Source organism: Uloborus diversus, chromosome 5, assembly GCF_026930045.1.
Source record: "Uloborus diversus isolate 005 chromosome 5, Udiv.v.3.1, whole genome shotgun sequence".
Classification (NCBI taxonomy): Eukaryota; Metazoa; Arthropoda; class Arachnida; order Araneae; family Uloboridae; genus Uloborus; species Uloborus diversus.
In genome coordinates, this window is record NC_072735.1 from 71566175 (window position 1) to 71589424 (window position 23250).

At 33.5% G+C, this 23250-nt stretch overlaps 1 protein-coding gene across 3 annotated transcripts in view; it reads left to right on the plus strand.

The window, feature by feature from the left end:
- Window positions 1–22851, plus strand: part of LOC129222050 (uncharacterized) — a 147409-nt gene extending 124558 nt beyond the window's left edge. For all 3 annotated transcript variants that reach the window (XM_054856471.1, XM_054856470.1, XM_054856472.1), the window contains exon 6: window positions 22542–22851. In XM_054856471.1, coding sequence (XP_054712446.1) covers window positions 22542–22774 — 233 coding nt within the window. In that variant the 3' untranslated portion in view covers window positions 22775–22851. The remainder of the gene's footprint in view (window positions 1–22541) is intronic.
- Window positions 22852–23250: the final 399 nt, after the last annotated feature.

The window sequence follows — 23250 nt, forward strand, 5'->3', positions numbered from 1 at the left end:
GCCGAGGATCCCTTGTTTTCGCTAGGGACATTTTGAGCGCGCTGATATTTTTATTTTTTAGAAATTCAATAATCCTTTTGAACACACTATGGAGGCCGGATTCGTTAAAGCACAATCTAATAATCTTCCTCAAATAATATCAATGAGATATTCGAATATTTTCGAGATGATGAGAGGTTTAATGTTTCAGAAACGCGAGGAGTTCAATGCTAGGAGAAAGCCTTTTACGTTTCGTCTTCGAAGTCGAATGCGTGACATTCGCTTCTCCCCTCGGAATGACATCACTTCCTATTCCATTTGACGTCACAAGAGCTTGAACTTTAAAAATTAATTTAAAAAAAAACTACTTATCGTATCGCAAAAATTTTTTCACCTATGATGTTCATACATGTTACTCTATCATATAAAAATAAAACTGAAAAATCGAAAACTTCCCTATTGGCACGGCACCAGTGATTGGCACTTCCAACAAAAATGTCCTAAAAAAAGACTCGTATGCAATTTTTTTTAAATAGAAGGCTATATACCAACTGAATGTACATTAATTTTAAAGATTATAACTTCAATTCATGTTACTAAATGGCAGCAGTACGTAGAAAAGAGAAAAAATTGTGGCTTGTGTCAAATCAGCCATTTTTGTTGCAAAAGCTTCTTCTCTGGCTTAAGGGAAGCATGCACATAAATCCATTAAAATCTGACTTAAAATATATTTTAAATTTTCGTTGTCAAAAGTTTTGTTTAGTTGAAAGGTGTTACTTTAATTGTGCAGAAGTATATTTTCGCCCCTATTTGGAATTTTAAAATAATGATGGGTGCCATTTACTGGTGCTTCAATTTTGCTAGTCTCCAGTAATTGGCATGTGTGCCAAGTACTGGGGAAATAGCGTCATTTCCGCGACAAAGCTAAGTGAAGTGTCATTACCTTCAGTTTTTTTACGTAGATTACGAATATGATAAAGCGGAAATTGAAATCGGTAGCTTTTGTACAGTAATTGTCAAAAAAAAAAAAGAATCAAAATCATCAATTTTTGAAGTTGCGGCTTTTTGTCAATTGGAGTGACTTTCACCAGAAAAAAAAAATCCAAATGAAAGTTAATCAGTAATTAATTTTATACTGGGGGCTCCGTCCTCTGCTCGATTCGCTCGCTAACCCCCGTTCGCCACCTACGGTATTTCAATGCCGCCTGCAGCGGGTGGTTTTTCAAGAGAAAGAAAACCGACTTGTTGCATTTGATAAATAAAAAAGAGGAAACCTTATGCAAAAAAGTATGCTATATGAGTTTTTAACAATACTTGGGGCAAACCTAACTTGGTAGCATTCGTAAAATCAAAACTGTAAACCGAAGGATGAAACAGCATTAATTTCAATATCTTTTCCATGGAACATTCCAAATTTATGTTTTTATTTCTCTAAAATACTTTTCCAACATGAAGAAGAGTGATTTAGCATTAATTTATATAAAACTAGTGGTACCCGCACGGCTTTGCCCGTAATACAAAAATTAAAAGTTCTTTTGGTTCGTCTGTGTGGCGAATTTTCTCTCCAATTGGCTTGTACCCATGTTACGGTTCCACGTTATGATAATTTCGTACTTCGCCGATTGGCTTGTGCCCATGTTACGGTTCCACGTTATGATAATTTCGTAATTTACTCATTCATCTTATGATAATTTTGTTCTTAAAATTGGAATAGAAAAAGAACTACATCGAATTTTCGAAAAATCGCTTCGAAGTGCACACCCTCATGTTACAAACTAATTTTGTGCCAAATTTCATGAAAATCGGAGGAACGGTCTAGGCGCTATGCGCGTCACAGAGATCCAGACAGAGAGACTTTCAGCTTTATTATTAGCAAAGATAAAGATAAAGATAAAGAAAACAAATTCTTCCCCATATTATCAAATTTATATGAAAAATGGGCTTAAAATTGTAATAGAAAAAGAACAAAATCGAATTTTCGAAAAATCGCTTCGAGATGCACACCCCCTAACTCTGTGCCAAATTTCATGAAAATCGGCAGAACGGTCTAGGCGCCATGCGCGTCACAGAGATACTGACAGACTTTTTTTTTAATTTATAAGCTGCAGCAGGTGTTTAGCAACAACACTTTTTTTTTTGCAGTAAAAGGAGGGAATCACTTCCAGCAGAACATGTTCCGAAATTGTTGATTGCAACTGGAGAACGGGTTCTTGAAGAATATTACTTATAATAGTATCACGAAAAGTTAGATTCATTGAAATTAAGAACTAAGAGTATTTAGTGACTGTCAAGATTCCAGCAGAAAAACATTGGAAATAGCCTGTCAATGTGAACGAAATTTATTATTCACGAGAAAGGAATAAAATATTTAGCACACTTAGATGTAATAAATGCAAGATGACTTTTTATTTTATGAAATACATCAAAAATATATCTTTCAAAACTTTATAAATGTACTTTTCTTGTAATTTAAATACAATTTTAAACAAAACATGTGCTAATTTCATTTTTAAGGAGAAATAATTTATAATTGCAGCAATTTATTGTAAATGTAACATCAGTCACAAAATCTTTGTATCGTCAGTCACGGGTGTTAAATAATTTTTGTACTCTCCGTTTTTAAGTTTTTCCAATAAAACAAAGTGTTTTCATCAAGCCTAAAATTTACTTTAAGGGGAAAAAATCTGTTTAGATTTTGCGTTAGTAGTTTGAAGAGAATTTCAAATCGTAGGAGAAGGTTGCCGTCAATGAACCGGTTCCAAGTTTAGACCGCGAAGATATTTCTCGTACCAGAGTTTGTGCAGACACGTAATCAGTTTTAGTACCTTCCTTTGTCTGAAAACAATCTACTGCAGAGTCGCCAAATAGCTAAAATTATTTAGTCATATTGTTAATCGGGTAGAAAAGATTTCTACCATTGTCTTACTAATTATTGAGATTTTCATTTAGTTATAACATGCTTTGAATATCACTGATCATCTAAACGTGAACATTGACTTAAAAGAGCGCTTTTTCAAGTAAAATTCCCCATAAAATACTTCATGTTTCATCATGAATCGTCACAGCAGTAACACCAATAAGAATATTCAAAATGACGCAGTTGCTATCATTGGACCTCTAGGTGTTTCCATGAATGGACCACCGGAGAAAGTGGTTCATTCATGGACAATCTCAAATATTGCTGTAACTTCAGGTCAATTACCTTTGAAAATTGTTCAATTGTTTTAAAATAAATATGACAATGAAAAAAATAATCTCAGTAATTCATGAAAATTCTTATTCTTAATTATAATTTCAAGGCATTTTTTTAAAATAAAATTGATTAAAAATTTAAATCATAATAATACAGTTTCAAATACTTTTGCTATTCTAAAAAAAAAAAAACTTCCAAAGTAAGTAAAATGTGGCCAGTGGACAAGTAAGAGCATGTAACGTGCTACAGTAGCTTATAGAAATGGTAGTATGGGCCTTAGCGAAGTCTGCCTACAATATAGAGTCCTGAAACCAACTTTAAACAGTCGCATGGAAAATAAAACCGGTTTGTTGTTACCTTCGTCACTTATTAAAAATTTAAGAGATAAGCCCTTCGAAATAGGAATATGATTAGTGAATCATATTTTGAAACTAGAGCAGAGGTTTTTGGAATTACTTTCGAAAAATTGGGGGAATTGGCCTTTCAAGAAGCTGAGAAAAATAACATGTCCCACAGATTTAATTAAGACAAAAACTCTGTTAGTACTATATTCTCTGGTAGTTTGAGACTTAAGCTTCTGGTTTCAGCAATAAAATGCTCAAAAATGTTCTCTGACGTTTTAGAGAGCATGCTCAATCTTGCTTCGAACGAAAATTTTCAAAATCGATTCAACAAAATTCTCAACAGTTCAAAATAGGTTGAAAAGATATTAGCTAAGAATAGTGTTGCACAGGTTGGTATAATATCAACTAGTGAACCAGATATGATGACACCGTGTGTTGTGTAAGTGCTGGGTTTTTTTTATGTTACCCTTATCCAAAAATAAAACATTTTAGAATATAAATCTATTTTTCTATCACTTACTGTTATTTGTAGTGTTTATTTATCACCTGTTACAAATATTTGTAAGTTACGCATTGATTTTTTAACTTGAGACTGTGGTCCATCGATGGAAACTCGATAGTCCATCCATAGCAACCGGTAGCCATGAATGAACTACAAGCTAAAATATTTATTTTTAATTTTCATTCTTTATTGCGTATATTTATCATGAAAGTAAATATTATTGTTAAAAGAGAAACATGCTGAGAAATTGTTCCTATGATTAACGTGGAATTAAAGTTGGATTTCCTTTCTAAAAAAATCGAAAACTGTTATGTGGTTCATTGACGGCAACCTTCCCCTAAAGTCACTTTTCTCAATGTCTCTTCTGGGTCATTCCATGCGAAATGAGCAAATCAGCTATGGCTGACATGTCACAGATTTTAATGAAAATTTTTATTTAGGTAAACCATGCATATCTATGAGGGAATGCAAAGTATGGAAGTTTAAAAACTGTTTGTTGCTTTGTTATTGACATTAGAAGTTGATGCTTATGCTAAGCCTAAATTTTCAGAGTTCATTGCTGCCAGTTTGTGACTCAATAACTCAATAAGTTATAAACGTACACTTAAAAAATAAATATTTTCGCATTTTATAAACAAATCTCTATTGGGAAAGAGCAAAGTAAAATTTATTCGGATCTTTTTTTGAATCTGAGATATTAACAAATATTGAAATTTTGCCAATTTACTTCAGATTTCAAATCACTCTTCTAGCTCTTTTAATGAAAATATAAGAGTAAAAATGTTTCAGATTGAAAAACTATATGTAACTAACTATCTGCTCTAATTTAGTTATTGTTTATGAATTTCTTGATGACGAAATCGTACTTTAAAAAATCGAAAATTTAAGTTTTTCCTTTATTGCAGATGTTTTTTTGAAGATAAGGGAATGATCTAAATTCACTCAAGTTTTTTTATGTAATATATTGAAGTGTCTTTTAGATGCTATTAAATTTTAATCATTGGTATCAGCGTATTTTTGTTACTAGAGTAACTTGAACTTAGGCAAAATTTCATTAGTTAGTTCTTTTTATTGTAAGTTTAGCAAAACTAACCATTTCTTTCGTGTTTCATTTTCTCAAAAGCATGTTTATGAAGTATTTGCTAAAATGTACATTTTTTAAAAATCGAAATAAATGTTAGATATACTTGCTTTTGCATCATTGAGTCTTTTATCTAGCGTTTTGAATTCTCGTAATTTCGCATAAAAGTCAATCCATACAGGTTTCATACAATGTAAACTACTCATTCATGTTCAAATATTTCTAAGTTATAAAATTAAAATAATTATTTTGAAAATTACAATATGTTTTTTCAGTATAATGTATTATGTAGGGCACAATATATGTAATTTAAGAAGGTGCAATGAAATTTTCACACTTTTAATTTCTGTTTTAGTGTGTGAATTGACTAGCAAAAATGCTCAATTTCAAAGACCTGTATCTTTTTTACAAATCAGATACAAAAAACAATATATATAACATGTATAGTACTTGAATAGAATATTCAAAATTGCTCAATTTCAAAGACCTGTATCTTTTCTTACAAACCAAATACAAAAAACTATATGTATAACATGTATAGTACTTGAATGGAATGTTCAATTGGCCAAGAAATTTTATTTTTAATTCCATCTCCGTTTGGTTTACAGGGGTCTAAAAATGTCATTTTTGTCATTTTTCCGATTTTTGAGGGGCTGTAATCCATAAAGGGCGCACAAACACACAGCAACAGTTACATATTCTTTTTAGCATGGTTCCAGTGATTAATTTTTGCCGTATTTCATTTTGTGTTTCCGTCCCCTACGCGAGTTATCCCCCTTTGAAATGAGTAAAATTTTTACATTTGGTCTTGAACTAACCTGTTGCCATTATTTTAATTATTAACGTACAGCTACGTAACTCAGCATGTAAGATTATCAACTTATGCATTTTAATATCAAAGCGTTAAATTAACTGTCATAAATGTAATTCAAATAGATTTTGGCCAAAATGCAAAGGTCTAAAAGTCCCATTTTTGAATACGAAAATCACTTTTGATGACCTCCAAAAAATCAAAGTTGAGATAAAAAATAAAAGAGGTTTTAAACATCTTTCATATGCAGCTTTTAGGGATATGAATTTCAAAAAAATTAAAAATGGTCGAGCGCAACCATCCGTCGAACCTGTATAGATTGACCCATAAAAACACAAAGAAAATGCTATTTTTCTGAATTTTATTTTACGTTTGGAAATCAAAAACCAATTTCGAGTTTCTTCAAGCAAATAGTAGAAACACAGCTCTATATTCTTGAAAAATTTTAAAGTTGTCCGAATTTTCCCTCATTTGAATTTTTGTGTGTACGTGAAGGGGAAAATCATCATTTTACAAAATGTCACTAAGTTTAAAACTGATTTTGAAGACAAATGAGTTAAAATACAACTTCAAAAGTAAGGTATTTCTTTTATGATGCTTAGCACATTATTGTGTATTAATTTCATCAAAGCTAATGCATTCCTTAAAGATTGAGATTAAAAAATAAAATGCTTAATTATGAGAAAATTGAAATATTTTCAGTTTTTGAGACTCGGTTAAAAGTTAACTATAATAACTTTGAAAATTTTACTGATATCAGATTGATTACCCTACTCCATAGATTGCAAAAACATATAACTTTTATTTTTTCATTAAATAGTTAACAAGATACAAGCCTTCAAAAGTGCAACATTTAGCATTGATGAGAATGCTGTTCAATTTGACCAATTTTCAATCGCATGTAACTATTTAAATAAAAAATTTTAAGCAAAAATATTTTAGATATTTTTATATAGGCATAAAAGGAACCTGTATACCAAATTTCATAAAAATCTGTTACCATGCGGCCACCACTTTTTTGCGAATTTTGCTCATTTTGCATGGAATGACCCTTCTGCGAACATCAGTCAGTTTTTTACTCCCTTTAATTTCACACAAAAAAATTCCTCAAGTCTGAATGGGGGCAGCGATGTACCCTATCATGATATTTTAAATCAATTTCAGAAGAAACAAAATTTGATTTCAAGACAGTGCGGAATTTGTAAGTTAAAAATGGAGTCAAATCAGTGGTTGGAAAAACTACATTTTTTTTGTGGCGAACGACAACTACAACTACTTTGTTACAAATGTAGTTAACTATAACTACAACTACTTTGTTACAAATGTAATTAACTATAACTACAACTACTTTTTTCAAAATGTAGCAACTACAAACTACTTTTGAAATGTAGTCGCTACTTCGCTACTTTCTAAAAATTAAGTAAATAAAAAGCATACACAAAAGGTTGTCCCTCAAAAATGAAAGTCAATTTTTCAAGTCGCATACCCTCTTGTATTTTTCCTCTTGTGACAAAACAATCGCGAAAAATGTTTCATATAATTTGCACAACGGCAACCCGTGCCGACGTGCACCTGAAAGTGTAAAACAAAACTTGTATGCTAAGCCAATTCGAAAAAAAAAACTTTTTTTTAGAAACTCGAAATTTCTGTTGATAAAACGTTTCCCCTGTACCCAACACCCCACATGTACCACAGGAACATTTATTCAAATTAAAAAACATTTAGATATGCCACATTTGACCTAAAATTTATAATTTTATTTTAAAAATGGATTTTTTTTTTTCAGTTATATTTTTAAAAAATACATATAAATTTAAATAGAAAATCAAGTTCAAAAATTACTGGCGAACACATTTACAGATCAACAGTTACAAACGAATAATAAAAAAATAATATATTTTAAATGCAAAATTTAACTCAACCTGGAAAAAATCCATATCTTTGAGTACTATGTGCGAAACTTAAAAATTGCAGGAAAACAAAAATTTCTATTTAACGCTAATTACCCACTTTTCTACTTTGCTGTTTATTTTTTTCAGCTTGATAATTTCGTAAAATCTTACATTTATGAAAATATGTATCAAAAACTTTAATTTTTTTAATGAAAATTATAAATATTAGGTCACGTGTGGGATATCTAAAAGGCTTTATATTGGAATAAATATTTGTAGTGCATATGTGGGGTATAGGAGCAACGTTTTATGAACATAAATTTTGAGTTTCTAAAAAAACATTTTATTTTAATTTGGCCTACCATTACAAGTGCTGGTTCTCAGTTTCAGACATAATCGGCACTTGTTGCCGTTGTTCAAATCATATGATTTTTTTTTTTTTTTTTTTTGACGTAAAAGGATAAAATATAAGAGTGTACGACTTGAAAAATCAACTTTCGATTTTTTTTTTTTTTGGGGGGGGGGACACCCGTACACACACACACACACCGTAAGAGGATTGAACAAAAAAGATTGATAAATTAGCTCATCAGAAGACACTAAGAAAAAATGCCCGTTATCATACTTTTATACACTATAATCTGTAATGTATGTAAGTACATACCTGACTGTATTTATTGTAAGTCCTCTAGAAGAGTTCAATTTTTTTCCTTTTCTATAGCATTTTCAGTAGCTTCTTTTTATTTGGTGAATACTGTCGAAAATTTAAGCCTCGCTAAAATATTTTTGTTTTTCAATCTTCGGTCTGTTTATATAAAATTCACAAAATTTTCAACTCGCGAAATCACCGCTATCTTCATTTTCGCAAAAATAAGTGCTTTTTTTTTCATATAAATATTAGTGAAATATGAAAATTACGATGACAAACTAATGGCGTCAAACAGATAGAACTTATGGTGTCAAAATGAAATGCCTGAGGTCAGCTCGTATTTTTATGAGTCTTTATTTCTCATTGCATCTGCTGATGTACTTGTGTAAAATTTGCGCCAGTCAAATTCGTTTGAACCTTGTTTTTTTTTTTTTTTTTTTTCAGTTTATTTAAAAGTAGTTTCCAGAATCTCTACAAACTACTATTTTTTTGTAGTTAACTACTCACTACACTACTTTTTTAAAAAAGTAGTGCGCTACACTACAAACTACTAAAAAATATAGCTGCTACAGTAGCGTCGCTACTTGTAGCGCGCTACTTCCAACCACTGAGTCAAAGTTTAACGTCAGTCACCGTGGACAGACTTGTTTGCATAATTTTTTTATTAGAAAAAAAAAGTAATAAGCATCAAATGGGAAGCATGATTTACACTTAAAGACCAACTTGAACCATAGCAGTTTTGAACTTAGCTAATATATGTGTATGATCAAGATACCTAAGAAAAGTTGTTTAAAAGGAAATTTTTATGGCTGTGATGATAGATTAATGAAATTATTTTCCAATTCTTGATCAAGTTAGGATTTTTCTTCTTTAGTGGACAAATGATTCTTGAATTTGCTTTCAAAAAAGGAAAAGATTCAAAAGTTTAAAAAAAAAAAAAAAAAAGCTGATGCATGCTTTTGGTTTACAATTTACTCCTATCCTCTGCATAAAGATATAGAGCTTATGGATTCCGATAATTCAATCAGTGCTTGTTTCTGTCGGTCAAATGTTTTTAATCCGTAGGTTCCCCCTTTTTGCACTGAAAAAGAGGTTACCTGTATTCTCAAAACGCTTCTATTTTTTTTTTTTTTTTTTTTTTTTTTTTTGCAGATTTTGTGCTTTATTAATGCGGTTTTATCGTTCAGATCTGTGTGATAGTTACGTTTATAAAATCAGATACATTTTTAGAACTAAATCAGAAAACATCAGGAAATTATCAGAGAACTTTCTTCCTGGTTTTGTTATCACAAGTTTATCAAATTTCAAAAATAAGTCACTAACTTAAAGATTTTTTCACTGCAACCAGCAAAAAATATACCAGTGTCATTTTTAAATGAAAAATTATCATATAAGCATTGTGCTACAATATGATTAAGGTGAAAAAACAACGTAAATAAAGCACAAATATTGGAGAAAATACTTCATATAGCTATTTCAAGGCTCAATGGAGTCTCTTCATCAGTGCAAAAAGCTCACCAACACAACCAGAAGTTGCGAGAGAACCGACAACTACCAAGTGGACACCGATATTTATACCAAAGAGGGACAACCAATAAGAATACAGGAACAAGACATCAAACAACCAATCAGCGCGAACAGCATGTACACTCCGGGCTCAAAGCAGAGGGAGAGACAACCAATCAGAAGCCAGGAGACAAAAGAGTACGAATCACCGAAGAAACAGGAAAGGCAATTATAGAAATTGCTTCCAAATATCATGAAAAAAAATGGAGTGCTGGAAAAATTATTGACAAGAGAATGAGAATTTTTCCAGATATAGCAAGCTTTCCAGAAATCGAGGTCATAAACCGAAGAACATTTACAAATAATCTTTGCAGATGAAAAATCAAAACGGTGACCAGAAGTCCAACAATGCTGAGCGATGGAAGAACGAGCAAGTTCTTTATGTTTAACATATTTTTCGTGCTCTTTCAGACGGTGCTTGAGAGCACGTTTAGTCTGTCCAACGTAACCAAGTCCACACTTGCCACACTTGCAGGAGATGCTATAAATACTCCAGTTGCTATGGCAATCAATGGGGTCCTTTAAGTTTGTAAATTTTATCTTATTAACTGGAGAAAAAGATACATCGAAAACAAATTTCTTCAAAATCTTTGCAACTTGATGACTAACTTTTGGATAATAAGGCAAAAAAATAGTATATGAAGCATTGGAAGCAGAAACCTTTTCAGAATGAGAGGGCTTAATTAACTTATTATAAATAAAATCAATGAGAGAGAGATGCTAGGAGAATAACCACGATCGAAAGCCACTGCTTTAAGATAAAGCTCAGCATTTAAAGAATTCGAGGAAGAACAGATGTTCAAAGCACGAAACACAAAAGCCTTGAATGAGGCAAATTTTTGGTTTGGAGGATGAGGAGAACATTTGTGAGGAGGTAGTGTAAATGAAAGATAACTATCAGTTTCATTTTTGGACGTCTTTATTACTAAAAGTAATGATGACTTTATGACTTCGGTGTTTCGTAAGCATTTTGCTGTTACACTACCTCCTCACAAATTTTCTTCTCATCCTCCAAACCAAAAGTTGGCCTCATTCAAGGTTTTTGTGTTTCGTGCTTTAAACATCTGTTCTTCCTCCAATTCTTTAAATGCTGAGCTTTCTTACCTTGAAGCAGTCGGTTTCGATCGTGGTTATTCTCCTAGCATCATTGATTCAGTTTTTAATAAGTTAATTAAGCCCTCTCATTCTGGAAAAGGTTTCTGCTTCCAATGCTTCATATACTATTGTTTTGCCTTATTATCCAAAAGTTAGTCATCAAGTTGCAAAGATTTTGAAGAAATTTGGTTTCGATATAGCTTTTTCTCCAGTTAATAAGATAAAATTTACAAACTTAAAGGACCCCATTGATTGCCATAGCAACTGGGGTATTTATAGCATCTCCTGCAAGTGTGGACTTGGTTACGTTGGACAGACTAAACGTGTCCTCAAGCACCGTCTGCAAGAGCACGAAAACTATGTTAAACATAAAGAACTTGCTCGTTCTTCCGTCGCTCAGCATTGTTGGACTTCTGGTCACTGTTTTGATTTTTCATCTGCAAAGATTATTTGTAAATGTTCTTCGGTTTATGACCTCGATTTCTGGGAAGCTTACTATCTTTGGAAAAATTCTCATTCTCTTGTCAATGATTTTTCCAGCACTCCATTTTTTCATGATATTTGGAAGCAATTTTATAATTACCTTTCCTGTTTCTTCGGTGTCTCGTACTCTTTTGTCTCCTGGCTTCTGATTGGTTGTCTCTCCCCCTGCTTTGAGCCCTGAGTGTACATGCTGTTCGCTGATTGATTGTTTGATGTCTTGTTCCTGTATTCTTATTGGTTGACCCTCTTTGGTATAAATACCGGTGTCCACTTGGTAGCTGTCAGTTCTCTCGCAACTTCTGGTTGTGTTGGTGAACTTTTTGCACTGATGAAGAGGCTCCATTCTAGCCTTGAAATAGCTATATGCTGTATTTTCTCCAATATTTGCTTTTTTTACGTTGTTTTTCCACCTTAATCACAGTGTCATTTTTGCTTTTATTAAAAAAATCACTTTAAAAAACCGGGTTTTTAATTGCTACTGTCAAGTGCAAACTCTTCGCACTGGTCAGCTAATATCAATATCAATACTTTGTATTATATTTCCTAACATGATTACTATTATTATACTAGAAATTCGCCGGTCAAGATATGACGGGTGAAAATTGCTTCTACATTTGAACGAAGCAATTGCCTGTTCAGTGATATTTTGATAGTTGATATTTTAACCCTATCTCCAGTAGATTTTTGCAAATAGTGCGGCCAAGGCATGAACCCTAAACTCCAGTAGATAGCGTTCATTGTTGACCACTTTTTCGTTTCTTCAATTCCCCTGAAATGACACAGTCTTACCAGTAAAACAGTCACGTTACCAGATCCAGTTCAGCCTTTGTCAAAATAAAGTTGTCCCTGCATGTCAAGCATCACCAAAAATAATGTTACCAAATTAGCATGCCGTGGAGCGAGTTTCGTTGTTGATGACGTAAGGAGGTTACTCGATCATTCGCTATTATGTATATGAGGATTTTGAACATCTCACACAAAACTTTTTTTTTTAGACAAAATTTATTCAAATGCTGCCGGGGTGCGTTTCTTTCTTTCTGTTGTAATATAAAAAGATTCTTATTCCGTATCCCAGCCATGACTATTATTTGGTCTCCAGAGTTTTCTGACATTCTCATGACAAGAGCCATTTTGAAATCTGAAGTTACTCGTGAGGAACGTTTGAACTGTTGCCAATCAAGAGCCAAAGATGCGATTTATGAATTTCAGAATTGGCTGGGGTACCATGTCGGCACATGCAGTTCCAAGCACTGAGTATTCACGTTGAGCGCAGAGAGCTTAATGAACATTAGACACACTAAATTTATCAACCACACGACTATATCCCTACAGTATTGTAGACAGGTAGATGTGTTACTGGCAGGGCTGTGGGGGTCGGAGTTACTGATTTTGAGACGAAAAAATCGGAGTCAGGGGGTCGAAGGCTTTAAAATTCAAAGAGTCGGAGCCAGAGTTGGTAATTTTCCCTTCGACTCCGTATCCCTCTTGCGGTGAAATTTTGCGTATCAACAAATATGGTACCGTCAAAAGTAAATTTTTTAAATTGACTTACACTGATTTAAAAATTAAAAAGGTAAAATTTATTTTGTCTCTTTTCATCATTAATTCTGCGATTTGTATTTCTTTTCATTGCTGATTTTAGTTTCAATTAATTAAACACCTCTGCTATTAAAAGAAATGCACATTTTTTTATTTCATGAGAATATTGTAAAGTAACCATTACTATTTCCTACAACAAGAAAAAGTGAAATGAAAAATTTTAATTTCAAAAAAAAAGGAAAAAATGCACTGGGCATATTTTAAAGTTTTGAAACAAATTTTCAAATTGTTTTACAGAAAACATAATTGTTCCTAGATCTGAAGAGGTTTACCATCAATCCCTCTGTTATCTTTCCGTGTCGGTAACATTCCCAATAGGCATAAGGAATCATATGACACCTAATTTAGGTGTTATATGATTCGTTAATGCTTCTAATAAGTTTTTAACAACTAAGCTTATTAGCATATTACGGCTTACTTGACGATATTTCGATTTTAAAACAATAGATATGAGCTAACTTCCGCCATTAGATAACAAAAGTGACAAACTGATCGCTAAATTTAGTTATTTTCAAATTCTAACGTAATAACCTCAAAGTGGGTCATGGATATGTTGCACAATACCTTTACTGCAGCTTTATTTTTGTATCCTTTCAAAACATCTTTCAAACGCCTTTCTACTTCAAATTTGCCCTAGCAGCTCTTTCCAAAATAACTTATCCACCCTTCGTGATTTTTTTCCCTTTTTTTTTTTTTTTTGTCGTTTTTTTTCTTTCTGTTTTCTTTCAGATGAACGTGGTTCCACTGGTTCCACTCTTTTTCTGTCATATTTTCGAAGTCTATTCTTTACTCAGTTATTTTTTTTCATCATAACGTTTCCCCCTCCCCCTTGTTTCAAATACACTACAAAATAGCTAATGGACGAAAATAGTTTAAAGTTCCTTTCATTTAACTATTCATCAGAATAGTGTTTATCATCTGTTGAATGTTTACTATCTACTTAAATGGAAGAACCATTGTATTATAAGAAATTTTCCATAGCTAGATTATTCGTTACATCATTATCTTGACTGTAAGTGTCTGCATTTCCATATAAGTGAACTTTAGAAACTCGTTGCATTTATAGTGATATAATTTAAAGTTCGATTAAATAGTCAAACATTTATGTAGATACTACTTCAAACATAGTTAGGCATAATCAATGATCAGCCTTAAGGGGGGTTTTTTGGGGGGGGGGAGATTTGATAGTTGAGGATGAGGTATTTTGCTACATAAATCCAAATTTAGCAAAAGAGTATAGAGTGGAGAAGTTTCTTTTGATCCTTTATATTTTTATACTTCTTTTACAAAAAGGAATAAAATATGGACTTTTAAGCAGCGAATAGTGTGAAGCAACTTTTCCATTTGTATACTGGATGATTTTCGAGTCGGTAATTGCTTAAAAATTAATTTTATGATCTAGCTCTACACTCAAGTATTTCACTGCATCCGAATAAACGAACTCACGTATAAGAAGAATTTATTGGGGTGGTAAATAATATTTGCTAAAATTTTAATGAAATAAGTTCATTTTGTTTTGCCTATATTTATACCGAATCTCCCACGAGCGTACATGTTTTGAAGAAAATATGAGTGTCTTTCAAGTGCTGCGCGTAGTAAACTGTGGGATCAAAATTATAATAAAAATGGCTGGGCTATCTGAGTTATCAGTAAACATTGAAGTCGTGGTATGCGGAGGGTGAACTGAGATACTACAGTTTTAATAACAATATCTGGGATATTGCTATTAAAACTGTGGGGCGATCGCTCCTCCCTTGAGCGACTGTGTCCCGGCAATTTTTTCCTAAGTGAGGTCTTAAAACGAAAGTGTAGCAGTGGCGGATTCACTAGGGGGCGATGGGGGGCGACCGGCCACTCCATGACCGTTATTTTCTGAAACCAATAATGTGGAATAGAAGAAATTACCAGCAATCGCTACTATTTTTAATATAGTAAGTTCCACAAATTTGCTTTAAATTAACTTTAGACAGTTAAGTCAAGAATGGATAGCATTACCCACTTTTTAATTTGAACCTAAATTCGTTTCCACCTTTTTCGTTTTTTTTTGAACTTAATAAGTTTTATATTTGTATATGTGTCTTTTCACCTCTTTCTTCCAGGTCTACACTATACTGGTAGGATAAGACATTGCCATGATTTAGAACAGTGGTTCCTAATCCTAGGGGTGATCGCCCACAAAGGTGGGATTTGGCAGTTCAAGGGGGCCATAGATTCATGAGGGTGATAGGGGGGATTAGTATTCAAAAGACAAGGTAATGTTAATAAAAATTCAATTAATACCGACAGGTCTGGGGGGTGGCTTTTACGGTTTACCGCCACCCCCTTGAATAGACCCTGAAGTGTAGGCCATCTATAATGTGACGTTAAGGAAAATAATCTGGTTCGAATCTCCCTCCCAGAAGCTTTTTGGATTTGAAATATCAAAAAGGCAATTTTAGACACTCTATAGCGATGTTAGGAGGAGTTTAGAGCCTTCTCCCCCGCGTTTTTTAAAATTTAAGTCTTAAAGATGCGATTATATAAATCTCTGGTAGTGTTCGGGGGAGGAATGGATTCAGTGTCTTTCCTCCAATAATATTTGGAAACTAAAGCTCCAGAAGAGTAATTTTAGACGACTTTCGACGATGTTAGTGGGAGGGAGTTTCGAAACATTCTCCCAGAAATATTTGCGCTATTGAATTTCTAAAATGCAATTTTAGAATAATCTCTATCAACGGGGAAAAAAACAATCACCCGCCCCCTTAAAAAAAAGAAGTCCCAGTGAATAGTACAATTTAAATTACTAATAATGTGAATGTTCAGGATGCCCGTGTGCGCGCACCTGGAAAGTCAGGGAAGTCATGGATTTCGACTATGAACGAAAAAGGTCATGGAAAGTCATGATTTTCAGCAAAAAATGCTCAAAAATCATGGAAACTGACAGCTGGTAATGGATTTTGATGTTTGTATCATTGGTTGCTGGTCATGGATATGCTTATTTATCAAATGGTACAGATTAGCTGCAAAACTCACATCTTAGCCGTTTCTTAGGCAGTCCCGATTTTTCAAACATTTCGAAATCCGATTGCATCCACTTTTAAAATACTCGCTTGTTTTTCTTTACTATGTGATACTACCATTTAGACAATTATAATTATCTGTTTAGCATTATTTTTAATCCTCCTTATATGTACGCTGCTCGACATTGAAAATGCAACACCAAGATGGAGTGTTCAGAAATTTATGCAAATTTTAGAGTAGACGTACATCACTGAGTTATGTAAATGATGTGAAATGCGCAGCTCTCCGACACACATGAAGTAAGATGCAAGGGAAGGAACTTGCAGAATGGGCAATATTCGTGTCGTTATTTCTGACTGGAGAATTATTGAAGAAATGTTTTTTTTTCTTGGAGGATACGTGTAACACGAGAGAATGCCAGGCCGCCGTCAACGAAGGCACTTCCAGCAGATAGACGATTTTACGAGGGGTATGGTGATCGGACTGAGAAGAGGAGGTTGGTCCGTACGTCAAATCGCAGCTGATACCCACATGGATGCGAGCACGGTGCATCGGCTGTGCCGAAGATGGTTGGAACAACGAAATGTGGCAAGATTGAGGGGTGCAGGGGCAGCCAGACTAACGTCAGAACGCGTGGATCGACGCATCCACCGACAAGCTGTAGCAGACCCACAAGTCACTTGTTCCTCGATTCTGCAGCAGGTGCAAGACACCTTGAATGTTCCCGTGTCAACCAGAACCATTTCCCGTCGTTTGGTCGCACGTGGTCTGCAGTCACGGCATCCGCTAAGAAGACTGCCATTGACCCCACAACATAGACAGCAACGTTTAGTATGGTGCCGGACTAGAGCGACGTGGATGACAGAATGGCGAAATGTCATGCTCTCAGATGAATCCCGCTTCTGTTTCTTCAGTGATAGTCGCCGCATACGTGTGTGGCGTCGACGTGGTGACAGATCTAATCCGGCAGTAACTGTGGAACGTCTCACCGCACGACAACGTGGCATAGTGGTTTGGGGCGCAATTGCGTACAATTCCATATCACCTCTAGTTCGTATTCAGGGCACTATGACGGTCCAACGATACTTGGATAATGTGCTGCAGCCGGTGGCAATCCCTTACCTTCAAGGGCTACCTAATGCAATTTTTCAGCAGGATAACGCCCGACCACACAGTGCTCGCATCTGCCAACACGCTCTCCAAGGCACATAGATGCTTCCCTGGCCACCATACTCTCCTGACCTGTCACCAATCGAACATGTGTGAGATGTGATTGGACGCCGTTTACAGACTCTGTCCCTGCCTCGTTCAGAAGACGAACTGTGGCAAATGGTTGAAAAGGAATGGAGAGCCATCCCTCTGGACACATCCGCACCCTTATTGACTCTATGTCTAGACGTGTTTCTTCGTGTATCGCTGCCCGCGGTGGTCCTACATCCTACTGAGCCGACGCCGTTCTCGCTCTGTATTCTGCCTATCATTTTGAAATTAAGATCATTTATTATTCCTTGCTGTCTCTGTCTTTTTTTTTTTTTTTTTTTTTCAAATTTCATCACTTTCTGACTACTCCTTCTTGGTGTTGCATTTTTAATGTCCAGCAGTGTATAATTGTGTAGTACAGGGACTTCTGTAGTAGACTTCTAATTTTGCCGCTCTCATTTGACTCGAGAATTTTAGGTCATTTGCACCCGTGTTGTTTCAAGGATCAAGAGACTCATAAAAATTATGATGAGTTTTCAGCAATGTCTTAAGCTAACCAGGAAACATTACGAGCTCAGTAATCATGAAAAAAGTTAAAAATGGTCGCATTCGAAAGAGTATCTTTAGAAAAAAATTTGACCCAAATATTGTGTGCCCTCGTCCTTTAGTTTTTGAGATATGGGGGGTCAAAGTTTGTCGAAATCTTACGAAAATTCGCCAAATTTAAAGACTTGGCAAGAAATGGAAAATACTACGTGATTTCATCGCCTGCGTCTAGCAAGACTCTCATTCCCATTTCTGGTCATCTGCAAAGCGCGTAAACGATGTTTCGAATTAACCCTTTACTTGTGTGTGTAAAATTAAAAAGTAACTATGAAGCCTGTGAAATGAAAACTAGAGAGCTTTATCCAGAGGAGCTACAACTTTATAACGAAATTGAACGTAGGATTTAACTTTGTAATCGTGATAATAATGCATTTCAGAATTTAAGTGCATTTCAAGTGTGTTTTACTTAACTAATTTAAATTTGTACTCTTGTTATGAAATGTGTTGTAAGTAATTAATAATTATGTACAAGAATTAAAATGAATAAGATAAAAAAACATGCTTATTAAAGCTTATATATTGAAAATAAAATGGATAGTTTTTGATGTTGAAAGAAAATGATCATGGATTGTAGTATCCCAGCTCTTATTTATTTTTTTCAAAAGTTATTATTATTCATGAAGTTTTATTGTCTGACCACTGCTAGCGAAAATGTTTAATTTTTAATTTAAAATAAAAAAAAATAATTTAAAAAAAAAGAAAACAACGGATAGTAAATGTCAAAAATTTGCACAGCAAAACTAACGATGTCAGAAATTACTTCACAACAGATTTTTATCAAAAATTTTATAGTCTACGTTCATTACAATAACCCCTGTAGTTCGAAAAAGTCTGTCACTGCAACTGAAAGTCGCTATAACGTAAATGCACATCATATTGCATGTTATTTAGTCATTTTTAAAAATACTGAAGTCACTTTTACCAATTATGTTTCAAGTTAAAAGGGAATTCAAATACGAGCAAAATAAAAATTAATACAGTTTTTTTTTTTTTTTTTTTTTTTTTTTTTTGACTTGTTAGAGGGCTTACACATAACTTGAAAACGATACACATAACGAAAAACACACTGGAAATAACTGACAGAAATCTTTTTTTTTTTTTTAATTTGAGAACATGGTTTGCAATCTTTAAAATTGTCGTTTTCTTCGTATTTAGATACTGTTGAAGACTTCAGATTTACGACTTTTCAAAAAAAAAAGACTTTAAAGTGTGTTTATCGTTTCTCTACGGTTATCATATTTTTTTCAAAACAGTTTCATCATCGAATCAACTCTTTCAGTGGAAATATTTCGCCCGCAGAAGCATAAAAGTTTTAAACATCAGTTTTTTAACAGACAGTCTTAAGAATAACAAAAAAGTTTAAACTTTGAACGGTATATTCAAATGTATTCAGTTAATACGTTCTATTGGATGCTAAAATATCATTACATCTGTGGAATTTTAAACGAGATTTTGTACTCGAACCCTATGACAGATCGGTCGCAGTAATAGGAGGTCGTTCTTGTTGACTGCAGTTAGGAGCGCACTTATGGGATTGCACTGTGACCTCCCAAAAATTTTCCTTATTCGACAAAGTTCGTCTGACAGTAGGGCAAATTAGAGGACATAATTACAATTTTTTAACTCCCGAAAGTCACTTTTCATACATTATTATTTGCGCATACTCGTATTTTATCGCTCGGCAAATTTTGAATTTTCTTTAGGTAAATTGAGAATTTTTGCTTTCCCAAAAGTTTAAGCTCGGGGAACCTCTCATTGCAGTATATTTTAATTTGCTTTATTACTACAGTAAAATGTCAAAAATCAGAACAAATTAGCTTTGCACAGAACCTAAAAGAAAAAATAATTAATACTTATGAGAACCTTGTTTAGAAATAAAATATATTTCACCAATAATAATAACCACGAAAAATAGTGAAGAAAAATCTACTTACATCTACTACTACTACCTAAAATGCTAAAAGACATTTTTATCTTGACCTTCTCCATAACATTTCACAGAGGGGAGGTTCAAATTAAATAATTCGAGAAAATTACTTTTAGTTATTCGAAAAGCAACAAAAGACACACCCACATTCACATTTCTGTAGTTGGAAACAAATGTTTGAAGGAACTCCCCTCGGGGTCTAAGGGATTCGTCAAAAGAAAATATGATTTGAAGTCAATATACATTATATTTCCATTGTTTTTACAATAAAATAAAACAAATATTTCGGGCGGTGGCGTTTTCCCCTATGCAGTTGCAAATTAATATCCCGGAACACAAGTCCCAAAAAATTTCAATGCCGCAATCTGTGCCACGACACCCCGCGCCATGGTAGTCACCCCGAATAAAGAATTAATGCGCTATTTCTCACGCGCTTTGGTGGTGACCAAATATGGAAGTGAAATGTCTTGTCAGATGCAGATGTTGAATTCGCGCCGTACCTTCCATTTCTGAACAAAACTCGCTAAATTTGGCGACTTTACTAAAAATTTGGGCAATTTTTAAGATCTCATATATCGATAACGTGGTCACGAGGGCACGTAGTTTCAGTGCCATAAACATGTTTTCCAATGCTCTTTCGAATGCCACCAATTTGGAATTTTTTTGAATTTCCTTGATCGTGATGTTTCCTGGTAAGGAAGATTTTAGAAAAAAAAATGGTATAAAAATTTAATTAAGGATGTTTAGGACATCGATAAAATACAGAAATTAGGGAATTTTCAAGGGTAAAATTTTTAAAAAGTCCAAAAATGTTGCAAAATTCACAGCTTTTGAAATTTTTTAAATATTTGCAGCTTGTCCTAAAACTTTGGCTGTAATCTATCAGATAATGTCTTGTAAGTTAATTATTGAGTACTTTAATTTAATATTTTGTTTTTACTGATTATTTATTTATTTTATTTATTGTAGTATTAATTTTAGTACTTACTAAGTTTTTGCTAGTCACAGACTTTTTAGGAAACTACTAGCTTTAGAAAAAATACTAAAATAAGTTCTAGTTTAATTATTTGGTGATTAAATAAAATATTTTCTTAAAAAAATTAAAAAGAAAGAAGAAAGAAAAAAAATGTTTAAAATTAATTTGAACTCTGAAAATTTGAATTCGAATTATGTTGTTCGCAATCACGAGTTGCGACAGGACCCTACTCATTGGAGTTATTGTTTCTAGAAACGGCTCCAATCCCCCCAAGCCTGCCTCTCCTTCTGGAAGGTTACGTGCGTGCAAGTGGTGTGCGCGTGTGTGTGTAGGCGCATGCGTGTTTGTGTACGCTTGTGTGTGTGCGTAGACCTGTGTGTATGCACGTAGGCGTCTATGTATGTGTATAAAGGCGTTTGTGTGTATTAACGCCGCCCCTGCCGAGGCCGCCAGGTGGTGGTGCTGCAGAGGCCCCTGGTTCAAGCTGAAAAAGGAATCACAACGCCAAGGATGGTCAAGTGAGAACAATAAGCAATCGTGATTGCTCAGTAAAAATCAAGCTTATAAGTTTCTCTCCAGTAGTTTTGCATCATTATCGTTGCATATTTAAAGCTTCATTTATTTTAAAAAATCATTTTGAACTTTTTTTTTAGTATTTTTAGTGAATAATTTTAGTGAAAAATTATTGTGTATCATATTAGATTTTTTGGAGAAAAATGAATTAATGTTTCGTATAAATTCAGTCATGTTGCATAAATTGTTTTTTAGTTATAACAGTAGCTGAGCAAGTTACATTTTTTTAACATGAATGTTTAGAAACATAGGAGAAGAATTATAGAAACCTATATCAACAGCATAGATCAGATAGTTTCAATATAATTTTTACAAAACACTAGTTTAGATACTTTTGAAAAAAAAAATATCTGGAAAAATTGCATCCCTTGAGTCATGGGAAATTTCAAGCAGAAATGATGAAAAGTCACGGATCTCAAATTCGAAATGTAGCAGATACCTTGAATGTAGTAATAAAAACGTTTTAATGCATTTACGTGCAAATTAAATTTCGGAGAATTATTTCGGAGTTAAATGGAACCCGAGGGTGGGGGGGGTTCAAAAGTCAGATTGTTGAATATCTTTTCGTCTGTAAGTTTACATGTTTAGTATTGAAAAGAGTTTCTTTGTTACCCTGAAACACGCTTCTGCATCTTTTTTTCAGCATCGTGTTGTTATTACTATATTCATATCGGTAAAAATTTTATTCCTATTTATCAATTTGTTCAACAATATTTTTCGTCGCCAGTTTTGAGAGTACATTCAGTAAACTGATTTCCTGAATGTTGTTAATATTTAGATGCAACAATAGCATTAATCCAGCTGTAAGGGAGAAAATAAAAGTTGTGACAGATATTTTTAAAATGTTTAATAGAAACACATACAATTATTGTCAATACAAGACTGCAACAGCTGTTGGAGTGTATATCATCTCATTATTCTAAGCTGGTTTATAAGTAGTTTGAATTAAAAAACACACTAAAGTGTTACTTCGTGTACACATAACTTCTGTCTTCGTTTCTACATAACTTGTCATTATGTAGTTTTTTAATAATTCATTTGCTTTTGTTTTCGGTTTATTTTCAGACAAATTGCTTCCCATTTTAGCGAATGGAATGACATATCCTTCTGAAGATGTTAAGTCGGCTGTTATATTTTTAGCTCTTCAAATTTTCTCCACAGAATTTTCCCACAAGAGTCAAATCCTAAGTATCTCGGATCCTTTGTTTTCCAGAGGAATACTTTCAGCATTGAAAAGCTCTCAAAGCAAAGCTATGATGATTAATTCTTTAGGTATATTCAGTCGCTTTCAATTATGATTTACAAACATTGTTTACGACTTTTTCAATTTATTCATTTGTTTGTTTTTGACTTAGCTATTATTTCATAGCTAACCTAGCATGTTTGATTGTTGTAAATAATATAATAACAGGTAAAATAAATTTTAAAAATATGCTTTTGTAGCTATATAAGCTGAAAAATAAAAAGTGAATGTAACGTATCTACATGTATGTTCAGCCAGGGAGAGGGCACCCCTATAACTAAGTAAACTCAATTTTTTAAACGAGCCTAAAATAATTGACCACACACTTCATTTAGTGTAAAAAAAAGAGCATGGGGAGTTCTGTTTACATTTTCGCAAGAATTCAACATCAGCGAATAGCTAATGATGATAAATTTTAGATAACTCATCTTAAGCCCCCCTCCCCCTTTATTTCTACTTTAAAGTTAATTAATTTGGTCAATTCATTTTTTTCCTATTATTTTAAGCTTATGCAGTCTGGTTATTCTTAGT